This window comes from Carcharodon carcharias, chromosome 6 (genome assembly GCF_017639515.1).
Source record: "Carcharodon carcharias isolate sCarCar2 chromosome 6, sCarCar2.pri, whole genome shotgun sequence".
NCBI classification, from domain to species: domain Eukaryota; kingdom Metazoa; phylum Chordata; class Chondrichthyes; order Lamniformes; family Lamnidae; genus Carcharodon; species Carcharodon carcharias.
In genome coordinates, this window is record NC_054472.1 from 168,368,500 (window position 1) to 168,381,965 (window position 13,466).

Below are 13,466 nucleotides of genomic sequence, written 5' to 3' on the forward strand. Positions count from 1 at the left end.
GCCTCACCTGCAGTCACACCCTCCTATCCCTGATCAAAAACCAAATTTGGATTATGTGATCTGAGGAGTGTGACCGACTTCTGGAGCAAATTTTCCAGGTAACTTCTCCCCCTCCCTGATGTAGCACAATGTTTGCCGCTCGGACTCCAGCTCCCCAACTCGGATCCAAAGTTCATTGAGCTGCAAACACTTACGACAGATGTGTTCGCTCTGGATCACCTTGGTGTCCAGCAGGTCCAACATGCTGCAGCAGTCACACATCACTGGTCATGCCATCACTATCGGATTTTATCGTTAACAAGCTATTTTTAAGAAAAAAAGAGGGGAAAAAAGACAGAGACCTAAACACAAAGTCAAGTCCTTACTTTTTAAAGACTAGAAATACTCACCAATCCTACTCATCAATCAGCTGCTTTCCCTGCACTCACATCAGGTTATGGTTCGTGACGTGACTCCGCCCCTGGTCTCACATTAAATCCACCCTGTTCTTTTTCAGCTGAAGTCCCCCCTGCTCTTCCCCACACGGTCATGCCACGATCTGTCTCCTCCCAACCCGGGCCATCAAAACTTCACCATCCATGTGCCCGACATACATGACTCCCTGGGCTCAAGCCCTGATGCACCTGGCTGCCCAGGCCCACTCCCCAGTGTCCCCTCGCTTCCTCGGCCTGGCAGCCCTCAGCACACACCAACTCTGGTATTCACTGCTCCTCCAATCAGCGACTGTTTCTCTCCCTCATTTGCTGCTGATAAGCTGACTAGTGAGCCTATCAGCAGCAAATGCGGGAGAGAAGCAGTCTGTTATTGGAGGAGCAGCTCAATGCAGAATCTTCCATTGAAACTCATCTGTTGATGACTGCAATTTTGAAAACTGGGGCTCCGGTGGGGCCGCAAGGACTTCCTGGGCTGCATCCAGCTCATGGGCCATATGTTGGACAAGCCTGGTCTATGCAATAGTTACCCACAAGTTAGAAGAGGTTTAAATTCTTCTAACTTTTTCTGGGTAACTGTGCATGTAACTTAGTTGGAACCATCCAAAGTTTGCGATTTAAATCACACTTTCGGATGGTTACCAGCGCAGGGCAATTGCCCAGGGAAAATTTGCACTTCCGGGCAATTGCCATGCAAACCTTACTTGTGAAAGTCCGGGTAGTGTGGCCCCAGCACATCTTAGGGGTACCCTCCCAATACGATGCCCTGGAGCTCGGAAGTTACGGCCAATTGTAATGACCTTATACAACATCATATTAAATTGACAAAATGAAAACCACAAATGCTGGAAGTAAGCAATAAAAATGTCAGAGAGGACCAGCAGATTAATAAACAGCTAATAAATAAATACCAAAAGACAATGGAACAATTTCACAGTGTGAAAATGCTTGCGAATCACACTAAAATGGAGCAGTCACAATAGATTAGCTTCATCAAGCATTTAATTTAGCAGTGTAGCTCAGAATTGCTTCAGCCATGTCCATTTGTTTTTTTTTTGACAATTTGAACAAAGGACTGTTTTTTCCCCTTTTAGTCAGTGTTCTTTGTAACATAACAATACTACAGATTTCATAGCAATAGCTTCACTCTTCTGAGATCTGTATCAAGACTGCTTGAATGTACACGTAAAAATAGAACAGGTGGAGGCCAAACAGCTCCTTGAGCATAAAAACAAAAAACTGCAGGTGCTGGAAATCCAAAACAAAAACAGAATTACCTGGAAAAACTCAGCAGGTCTGGCAGCATCGGCGGAGGAGAGCAAAGGTGACGTTTCGAGTCCTCATGACCCTTCAACAGAACTGAGTAAAATTAGGAGAGGGGTGAAATATAAGCTGGTTTAAGGTGTGGGGTGGGGGCAGAGAGGAGAGAGAGAGTTCTCTCCCCCCAACCCCACCCCCCACCTTAAACCAGCTTATATTTCACCCCTCTCCTAATTTTACTCAGTTCTGTTGAAGGGTCATGAGGACTCGAAACGTCACCTTTGGTCTTCTCCGCCGATGCTGCCAGACCTGCTGAGTTTTTCCAGGTAGCTCTTTGAGCACACTCTGCCATTCAATAAAATAATGGCTGATCTTCAACTTCAACTCCACTTTACTGCCCAATCTCATGTCCTTTAATTCCCTTAGAAAAATCTCTCATTGGATGAACATACGAATTAGTAAGCCATTTGGCCCCTCGAGCCTGCTCACCATTTGATAAGATCATGGCTGATCTGACTGTGGCCTCAACTCCCAATTTCAACTCCTATTTAGAGATAATGTTCACTGCAAGGCTAAGTATGGTACATCTGATCTCTACCCTGCTGCTTGCCAACTGCCTACAAGTGATGGGACTAATGCATCATGTGCTGTTTAAATGTGTAATGACTAATACTAATTCAAGGTAGTTAGAGGTGTATGTACATCAACCACAACATCCACTTTTTTCTAACTAAAAGTTTACTTTTAAAGAATCAAATTAGTCACATAACAGCAAAGCATAATAACATTGCCTCTGAATGTACTTTATCACAGAGCAATAAACTTAAAAGTGTTTGAAAATTATAGGCGGTTTGCTTAGCTGTCCAGCTTATCTGTCCAGCTTTAGTTATGGTGATCTTTGCAGGAAGCTGCTGTGTGTTTCCAGAATGCTAGTTAGGGTTGCTTTGTTCGTGTTGTGTATTAGACCATGTTCTCATGGCAATGGGACTGCTTGGGGTTTCTGGTATTGTTCTGATTTGGCTTTGTTTTGTCGCACTATCATGCCATTTGGTGTTTGTATCTGAAACGATGTTGGTTCTTGGCATATGCTGACGATTTTGACTGGATTCTGGGTACCATCAGTTGGGCGATGTACACAAACTTTTTGTCTAATGTTCAGCTTGGGTAGTTCATTACCCGCAAAATGGTTGTGGGCTCCTTTCATCTTATCCTGTTTTTCGGGGAATGCATCATGTATTCCTGGGAGGATTGATGAGTGGGGAGGTTTGTCCAGACTTCCCTGCTCGTTAGCAATTCTGCATTGGTTCGGCATTGTAATGTTTGCAAGTTTGAAATGTGTTATGATCCTTAGCCAGACCTCCAACTTGTTGGTGGGATCTGATTAGGGACCAATTACGTTTTGTTTAAGGTAGACAAAGTTTGAGATTTAAGACACTATTCCACTATTAAAGATAAAGCAATTTACAATGTCTATCCTGTACTCTAACATTCAAGGTTAACATGCAGAACATGTGAATTGACTGGCAAACTGTGGTCGAACACACTACATTGCACAATAAATGCCAAATATAGCCAAAACAGATTCCATGGATTTCCCAACAGACTACCCCAACATCAGTAACACTAAGTCAGCCAATCTCAGTGAAACTCTCTCTCTCGCGAGATCTCGCCTTGGGATTCTCTCTAAAAGTTGCTCCAAATCAGACGGCTTCAACAACAGCCCACCTCGCAGGGCTTCAATCTCGCCTTCCAAGATTCCGTTCCCCTGGATTGCCGAATACACTTAAATATCAACTTGCAAACACATTTTCAGCTTTTCAGCCACGGTGAGCAAAAATTACTGCTCCAAAGGGGTATCTTTGCCCCAGTGGACTGCAGCACGGGGTCACCTCCTTAGGCTGCCTTCTTGGATCGTCAGAGCTTCTTCTGAGCCCTTTTCAATTGCAAGACTTGGACAGCTTAAACGACAGCCCACCTCGCAGGGTTTCAATCTCACCTTCTGAGATTCCAGTCCCTTGGATTCCTGAGTATAATCAAACATAACTTAGAAGCATAATTTCAACTCTTCAGTTACGCCAAGCAGAATACTACTGCTACAAAGGGGCACCTTTGCCCCAGTGACCCTCTTCAATTACCAGGGCTTCTTCTGAGCCCTCTTTACTTAAGGCCTGCTCCCTGCAGCCCTTTCTCTAAGTTGGAGGGTTTCTCTGCTCCTCTCTTTTTCCTTAACTGAACTGGGACTTGTTACAGTCTCCTGTTTCTGTCCCTTACCTGGAACTTCCTTCTGGAACCTCTCCCTGTCCCCACTCCCCTGTTTGGGACCTCTCCCTTGTTCCCTACCCGGCACACTTGCTGGCTATGGCGCTCTGCACTTGGCCACCTAACATAGGTTTTTGAGCTGTTTTTTTCTGAGCGCAGGCGCTCTGAGCCCTAAAGTAAGTAAAAGTGCCAATATGTGCATGTGTTGAGAATTGGAGTTCCAACCTCCACACTCAAGATTAAGGTAAATTGAGTTTCATAACAATGGGCTGTTATGACGCGGTAGATGATGTTTGCCAGGCAGATCAAATCCACGATGGAAACATGATCGCCCTATCACAATGGTTTTGCAATTTGTATTTATTTCAAGATACGTGCCCTGAATTCAGAAGAAATAAGTCCACCAAGACTTGAGATTTTTTTAAAAAACTAAAATAATATATTTATTAACAAAAGAAGCGCTTTCAAGCACATACATTGGTCTACAAATAACTACTATGGTAACTCCTAAAATCCATAATTAACCTGGCTCCCAGCTACACCCCCTTTAAGGCAATGGTCCAAAATAGATTTTTGGATTTTAAGCAGATCCAGCAAATTAACACAATACCCTGCACAGTGAAATTTAAAATGGCTCTCTCCAGCTCCGGTTTCTGTAGATAGCAATTTTATGCATAAATGCTGGCGGCTTCTCACACTTTTGTTAGATCTTACAATGCCTTCTCCTGACACATAGCCTCATTCTCCTTTATACACATCTCTCCCTTTTTAATATGTAGATTCCATTGTTTCCATATGTCTTTGGAACTTTTACCTTTCACATAATATAGATCTTTTCATGTTGCTACGATTCTCATTAACTTCTCTGAAATTTAAATCCCCTTTCATCTACTTAAAAATGTAAATTCCCTTTACACCTTTCATGCTAAGGCCCCAACCATGTTTCCTCATTAGCATATTAAAGTGTCACGAATCACTGGGGATAGTGTGCCGTGGTATTAAGCCCCACTGTTCCCCGAGCCACGACAAATGTGAAAAAATTTGATCAAACTACCAGATTTCCCCAATTCTACCTAACTATTTAATTTAGGTTAACAGAATACGAGCACCAGGTTTGTAAATAAGTAAGTAACTGTTTATTGAACAAATTGTCATTAACCAGTGACAAAAGAAAGAAATATGAACTGCTAATTTCTAACTTTCTAACTTAAACTTTACCACTATACACAGACATACAAAACACATAAGACACACAAAAACATGGATTCTAAGGGTGGGATAAAACAGTTCAGTAGCACCATTTCCAGAGTACAAGATTTGATGGGTTGATTTATTATCAATGTCTCCCAAATTCCTTTCAGTTCTTGTTGATGACACGAGATGGCCTTCCAGCATTTTCAGTATTTAGTTCACTGGTTGAGCACTTGCCATTCAACGTCTCTAATAGTGATTTCCCCCTTTGCCTCTTGACAGGGGTTTTCAGAGAGAGAGAGTGGGATATAGAGATAGAAGAAAAAGCCAACTAGCTATTATTGTGGAATTACGGAATCTTCCACACAAAGGAGGAAGAGGTTTTAGGTCTTGCTCTTTTCAGGCTAGGAGCTATTCAGTTGCACTACTTTTCACCCAAAACCTGACCACCTGGTCAGGAACCAATTAAAACGTTGTTGTCAGGCAGCTCCCTTAGTCTACGGCTCCTTTCTAGCACCAACCTGTCGTTCATGGTACACTCTGTTCCAGGACTGCAACATTGTATATATTCCTCATCCTGGACATGTCTTTCAATCTGCAGTCATTGTAATTCCAATCCACAATCCAACAGAAAATAAAAAGTTATGTTCTTTACAACAGTCTAACAGAAATAAAAAGATACGTTCCTTACAAAAGACACTTCCTTCTTTTGATAACTTCAACTTGCAGTCTGCTTGGCCACAAAATGTAATGAAATCACATACACAGACAGAACAACACAATCCCCATAAACCTACTTTACAATAAACCAGAAATAATATTATGAAAATTATTATACTTATGTCAGGGTATTCATATTTGGTTCAAACAGTGACATGTTATCTGTTGGCTGATGATTTACATTGCAGAGTTAGGTGATGCTCTCCCAATGAAAGCACAGTTTTTCCAGGTGGTCTCTGGTCCTCATCATTGTCTTGATGATACCATGCATAGTGACCTAGGGCAAGTCCTTGCACGCTGGTAGGCCTGCAAAAACTGGACCTGCGGTGTTCACAATAAAATATCTGGGGTGACCAGAGTGAGCTCTTATAGCGACAGTTAAATGTTATGGATCCCAGGGTTGGAATATCGGGGTCAATTGAGGTGCTGAGTTTGACATTGGTTGGTTGAATCATCACTTACCACTTCGATGAATGCATGCAAGTGGAAGGATGTTTTCACTGCACTGGTATCCAGTCTTGCAGATAAGTTGTGCTGACCCTTCACCTGTGGGCATATAATCTGGACAGTGCTGAAGGCTTTTTTTGAACCACTGTATCAATATATTTTTTGATGTTCACCATGCTGAATGTTGGCTTACTTTGTGTGTCGATGATCTGATCATCTTCATCATTTGACCATATAGCTTGGCTGGACATTGTGTGGATCTTGCCTTTGTACTGTTTGGTACACACTCTTGATTGATTAGAATGGTGTACCTGTCTAGTCTCCGGTTGTGGTTTCTCATGCCATCAAACCAGTTGTTTTTGCCTTTGCTTTCTGCATTGGCGCTTACAATGTCCTCTGGTGCTACATGCCTTGCATACAGCATTAAAAGCTGGACAGTTTCTGGGTGTGTGTGTGTGTGTGTGTGTGAGGCCTCCCAGCCCGCATTGGTTGCTAGGCTTGCCTGCATTGGCTTTGGTGCCAATGGTGAACAAATTATGCATAGCCTGTGGACTGTCTACCCGTTAATATGGCTTTTTACTTACGTCCGCTTTGTACTAGTGCTCTGAAGATGTAACTTTTGGGTTGGTCTATGATTTCTTTGGAACGCTTCCATTGGGCTAGATGCTATCACAACCTCAATTATTCTGTCAGCTGGCTCTGCTGCTGTGAAGTCGCCATCATGCCTTTTGTCTCTGTTTCTACTTATGAATTGCTCAGTGGTCCTTGTCAGCTGTTGCCTCAAAGACATGAATTCCAGACGATGTATTCTGAAGTTGAGCTTTACACATAATTTATCTTTGATTGTTGAGCATATTTTATCTGGATTCTGAAGCTGGCCTTCATTTAGACCTGACATATTCAGACATATTTCGTTGCTTGTAGCAATTTTGATTTTTATGGCTTGTTTATCTGGTTTGGAAATATTGAGGCCCAGAAAACACAGCTTGACGTGTTATCAGAACAAACTAAACTCAGATAGGAGATCCATTGCCTAAGTGTTGGAAACTTTGTGGTCATCTTCTACCATTTTGCAGCATTTCTAATGTTATCTAGAGCCTTTAATGTCTATTCAAGTTACTTATAATTCTTTTAGTGTTAATTTAGCTCAAAGTTGCAGTACTCATAGTGGCCACTGCCATAGCTGGTCATAGGTTACTGCTTGACTGCAATGGGGGCACTGTTGATCTTTTTATTTTTCTTGGTTTTAACTTGAAGCTCCACCCATAAAACAGTGATTTCCTTAGGAACATGGCTGCAGGGCTTCCAAAGAGAAAATAAACAGTGAAAAAAGCTTTGTCATAAGCTTCTTCTGCTTGCTAGAAGCTGTTACTGGATGGATTATTTTTCCAAGCCCAGCCTGCAGTATTTAGCTTCAGCAGTAATGAATTATCCTGTCTGTAGAGTTCTACGTAAAGTGAAACTACCTGCAGTCTACTGTTTAATTTCTGTTTCTGCTTGAACTTTGCAGCAGTTTACCTTTTACTAATTAAGCTCTTCCAGATTTGAACAATCTCACCAGGACCCAAAGCCTCCTGGCTGGAGCAAGGTATGATCCCAGAATGAAGGGATTCCTATAAAACTGCAGAATCATTTACACATGATGAGGCTTGATGGTTGTTTCACTTTCACACCAGTTATTTTGCTCTGCATTTGAAGGATTGAGGCTTCCTCAGGCAAATCTTCAAAAACCGTGCTGCCACCGTGATATGTTCTTCTGTTCGATGTGACCGAACCAATCATGTACAAGGATTGGTGAAAAAATGAGTTCTTTATTCGAAGATAAGACTATTTACAGGTGGTGTTCACTGGGAGGCTATATATGGTACATATGACCTCTACCCTGCTGCTTGCCTACATTATGTGGGACTAATACATCATAACCTGTCGATATGCGTAATGATTGACAATAGTTTAAGATACATCCCCTTAAAGATGCATGCATCTCATGTCACAACATAGGTTAGAGAATTCCAAAAATTTACAACTGAGTTAAGAAATTTCTTCTCATCCCAGCCTTACATAGCCAGCTCCTGATCCAGAGATTGTGCCCTCTAGCTCTAGACTCTCTCAGCTGAGGGAAGCAGTCTCTCAGCATCTAGCATGTCAGAATCTTCTATGTTTCATTTTAATTGCCCCTCATTCTTTTAAACTCCAAAGAATATAGGCCTATTGTACTCGATCTCTTCTCATAGGACCCCAGGAATCAACCCAGTTAAGCTTTGTTGCACTCCTTCTAAGGCAAGTATTAACCCCCTTTGGTACAGAGAGCAAAACTATACATAATACTCCAAATGTGATCTCACCAAACACTGTGCAGTTGTAGTAAGAATTCCACACTTATACTCTGACCCCCTTGTAATAAAGACCAACATAGCATTTGCCTTCCTAATTACTTGCTGTACCTGCATGCTAACTTTGTAGTTTGCATCAAAGATCCCCTTAAGTCCCTCTGAATACCAACATTTATAGTTACTCAGAATTTAAAAAAAAGTTTGTCTAATCTTCCTACCAAAATTAATAACCTTGCCTTGCCCCACACTATATTCTATCTGCCAATTCTTGCCCACTCAGTTAACCCATCTATATCTCTTTGTAGACTCTGTCCTCTTCACAGCTTACTTTCCCATCTAGCTTTATATCATTGGCAAATTTGAATTCTTTACATTTTGTTCTTTCACCTACGTCTTTGAATAGATTGTGAATAGCTGAGGACCCAGTACTGTTCCTTGCAGTAACCTGCTAGTAAGAGTGTGCCAACCTGAAAAAGTTTCATTTATTCCTATTCCCTGTTTTCTGTCCTCACCCATGGAGCAAGGTAAACAGCGCAGACAAAAATTGCAAGGTAAACAGTGCAGATGAACAACTAGATCCCTATGCTAAAGGTTGGGTGTGGTCAGCGAGGTTTGTGTCAGCTTGGGTCACAGATTTCCTACGCTAAAGACCAATGAGATTCAAAGAAAGTGGGGTCTTCAATGTGTTGAGTTTTTGGATTTATGTATAAAGGATACTCAACCTGCAGTTACATCCTCATCTTTTATAAAACTATATTGATTCTACCTAATCATATTTTCTAAGTAACCTGTTACCACATCCTTGATGATGGATTACAATATTTTCCAGAAGGCTGATGTCAGGCTAATTAGCCTGTGTAGTTCCCTGTTTCCTTTTCCTTCCTTCCTTCCTTGAATAGTGGTGTTACATTTGCTGCCTTCAAATCCGATGAGAATTGAGGGAATTTTGGAAGATCACAGTCAGTGTATTCATTAAAACTGCAGCCTAGGATGTAGACAATCAGGTCCAGAAGATTTAACACCTTTTACTCCCATTAATTTCTTCAGTACTTTGTCTTTAATGTTGAATATTTTAAGTTGCTCAAGCTTATTACACCCTCATTTGTACTTTTTCTGTTTTGTTTTTATGTCTTCTGCTGTTAAAACAGGCACAAAATGTTTGTTTAATGTCCTTTATTCATCCTGGCAATATTATAAACCTCATCTTTTGTAATATTTGGACTATAGAAGTTCTTCTCTGGTATATGGAATTTATCAGAGAATATATTTGATAGCAAAACATGCATTTCAGTATAAATGTGATGATAGGACACAATTGTGCACTGAACATTATTAGGACAAGTGACTGAATTCATGTTGTAGAACTAAAATCCCTTCCTTGATTCACTGTTAATCACGGGCATCAAAGTGGCCAAAATGTCTTGTCTGTTTAATGTTTCTCGTTTAGAATTAACTAACAGCTTCTTTTTATCAAACTGTGGCGCAGGGATACAGGATGAGTTCATTGAAGGCAAAACTTGTAATAAATGGTGAGCTTAAGTGATGCAAACAGTCGGGGTTCAATTTCTGTGAACATCTTTGAACATGCTTTGAACCTGCATTTGAAGTTGCAGTTCTTTTTTTCAAATACCATTTCCAAATTTTAATGTAGTTAGCAATTTATTTTTAAGACTCAGGACAAAGTAGATTTGAAGAGAAAAGGATTGGCAAGTCAAGTATTAATTGGTAAAATAGATCGAGTATTTGATCCTACAGTTTTAATTTTATTTGGAATTTCAAAGTAATGTCACAGTGGATCTATCTGTGCTGCCATTATAGTTGTGGACTACTTAATATATTTAATGATTTTGTGAACGTATAATTTCTTTTGGTATTTGAAGAGCCTAATTTAGTAATATGCATGGTTTAAAACAGAATTCATTAAATGTTGCAGTTCCTATCATTCAATTTTATGTTTTATTTTCAATCTTTAACAGTCAAGCTGGATAATTTCAGTGGAATTAGCAATTGGACCGGAAGAAGGCATCAGCTATCTTACAGACAAAGGCTCTATGGTACATATCTTCATAATATTTGTTTCACCCAAATAGTATATGTATTCCTTTCTTTCTCCTCACCAAAATGAAGTTGTAGCATTTGCAAGTTAATATTTACTTGGAAAAACATGGGTTTGTAAATTACGGCCAACGTGGTTTTTATTGAGGCAAATAATGCTTGACAAGCTGCAATGAGATCTTCAGTGAACTATGGAGAGGATTGAAGAAGAAAATGCAGTTGATGTTATTAACACTTTCAAACGGTGTTTGGTACAGTGTTACATACAGACTTGTTAGCAAAATAAAAGCCCAAGGGATGAAAGTGGTAGCATGGATATGAAATTGTTAAGAGACAGTAAGTAGAGAGTAATGATGAACAGTTGTTTTTCAGACAGGTTGGGAGGGAAGGTGCAGCTTGTGGGGTACAGGGGAAGTAAACAATGGTGTCCCTAGAGGTCAGGATTGGTGTTGCAACACTTAATGATATATATTAATGAATTGGACCTGAGTGCAGGGTGTTCTCTTGCAAAAAGCCTGTTGGTGAAGGATAGAACTGGAGCCAATCTTTATACACTTCTGTCTTCATTGACAGAGTTACACATTACAAACATATATCTCCTAACCAATCACAGTTCTAATCTGAGTCTATTTATGAGAGCTAAAGTGAATGCCCAGTTAATGCCCACCATCTGCATACAATTAACATAGGGTACCTAATCCCAAAGTTTGCAAGTGACACAAACTTGCAAATATAGTAAACAGTGAGGAAGATGGGGGCAGACTTCAAGAGAACATAGACTGGTGAAATTAAACACATGGCAGATGGAGTTTAATGCAGAGAAATGTCAAATAAGGCATTTGGAGAGGATATAAACCAATCCAACCATTTTAATGGGCTGCAAGAACAGAGAAATGTGGAGATTCATGTCCACAAGTCTTTGAAAGTGGCACGGCAAGATGATAAAACTTTTTAAAAAATGGAATCCTTGGCTTTATTATTTGATGCATAGAGCACAAAAGCCAGAAAATAAAGCTAAATTGTATTAAAAAAACTGGTTTGGTCCCAAATAAAGTATTGTGTTCATTCCTGGCTACCGCACTTTTTGAAGGATGTAAAAATCTTGGAAAAGACACAGATGGGATTTAATAGAATGATACTCTGGATGAAAGCCTTTCTTTTTTTTCATTCATGGGATGTGGCCGTCACTGGCTGGGCCAGCATTTATTGCCCATCCCTAATGCTCTTGAGAAGGTGGCGATGAGCTGCCTTGTTGAACCTCTGCAGTGCATGTGGTGTAGACACACCCACAGTGATGTTAGGGAGGGAGTTCCAGGATTTTGACCCAGCGACAGTGAAGGAACGGCGATATGTTTCCAAGTCAGGATCGTGAGTGGCTTGGAGGGGAACTTCCAGGCAGTGGTGTTCCCATGTGCCTGCTGCCCTTGTCCTTCTAGATTGTAGTGGTCATGGGTTTGGAAGGTGCTGTGTAAGGAGCCTTGGTGAGCTCTTGCTCATATTGATTTATCTGGAGATACTACAAAGGCTGTAATTTTTTTCCTTGAAGCAGAGATAATTAAGGGAGATTTAATAGTGGTGTTCAAAATTATTAGTGATTTTGATAAGAGCAAATGAAAATAAACTGTTACTGCTGGCAGAGGTAAACTGATGGGGGCAAAAGAAAAGCAGTTCTGTCAGTATTTATAAAGTGAAAAGATTGGCTGTTTTGAGTGCTGGCAACATGTTTTATCTGAGATATTAATCCATCTTTTATCTTTACAAATGCTAATGGAATTACAATGTATCTGTGGCACTTATTGTTTCTGCTTCAGCAGAGTGTGAATCCGTAGGGCTCAAAATGGATCATGACCTACTGAGCTTATTGGTATAACTGTAATACTTCTCTTTACTCACCGTTCATGGTTTTGATCAGTTTGTAGATGTCCTTCTGTAATCTGATACTGGTCTAACAATATTTTTTCTCTATTCTTCTTCGAATTGAGATGAATCAGCTGTGCCAGGTTTCATTTAGTAGTTTGACTGATAGATATGTGAGACATTAGGAGCTTGATTCGCATCGCCAAATGCTTGTGCTTTGTCCCATAATTAATTTTCTTTTAATAATAAAATGATATTTCCGTTAAAAATATAAGAATATCACATATATACCAGAAACAGTAACACTTAAAAGAAATAAAACTTAGAGTTGTATATTAAAATAGCATGGGTACTAAGACTGCAGTGGTGAGATGCTAACTTGACTTTCTGTTAACAAAGAGGTCAATAACCAGGGGCCATTGATATAAATCAGTTGGTAGAAGGATTACAGGGTAGTTGAGGATCATTTTTTTTCATCCAGAGGGTGGTGGGCATGTCTGTCAAGGCCCCTCATAATTTTATAAACCTTACTTAATCAATCAATCTTCCCTTTGCCTCATCTATTTCAAAGAAAACAATCCCAGCCTATCCTTCCTCATAGCTAAAATTCTCCTTCCTAGAAACATCCTCATAATTCTCTTTTGTATTCCCTCTAATGTGATCGCATTCTTCCTGTCGTGTGGTTACCAAAACTGTACCCAGTGCTCTAGCTGTGGTCTAACTCATGTCTTATACTCTTGCTCTTGTACTTTAGACTTGGCCAGAAAAGAAAATATGTCTTCTGCCTTCTTGACCACCTTATCTACTTGTCCTGCAGTCTTCAGGGATTAGTAGTTGTACACTCCCAGGTCCCTCTATTTCTTTACGCTACTTCGTATCCTACCATTTATTCCGCATTCCCTTGCCTTGTTTC

General features: G+C 40.4%; 1 protein-coding gene across 7 annotated transcripts in view; it reads left to right on the forward strand.

Moving 5' to 3' along the window:
* Positions 1 to 13,466, forward strand: part of ptk2aa (protein tyrosine kinase 2aa) — a 551,780-nt gene that overhangs the window by 314,177 nt on the left and 224,137 nt on the right. For all 7 annotated transcript variants that reach the window (XM_041189015.1, XM_041189013.1, XM_041189014.1 and 4 more), the window contains one exon: positions 10,618 to 10,695. In XM_041189015.1, coding sequence (XP_041044949.1) covers positions 10,618 to 10,695 — 78 coding nt within the window. The remainder of the gene's footprint in view (positions 1 to 10,617; positions 10,696 to 13,466) is intronic.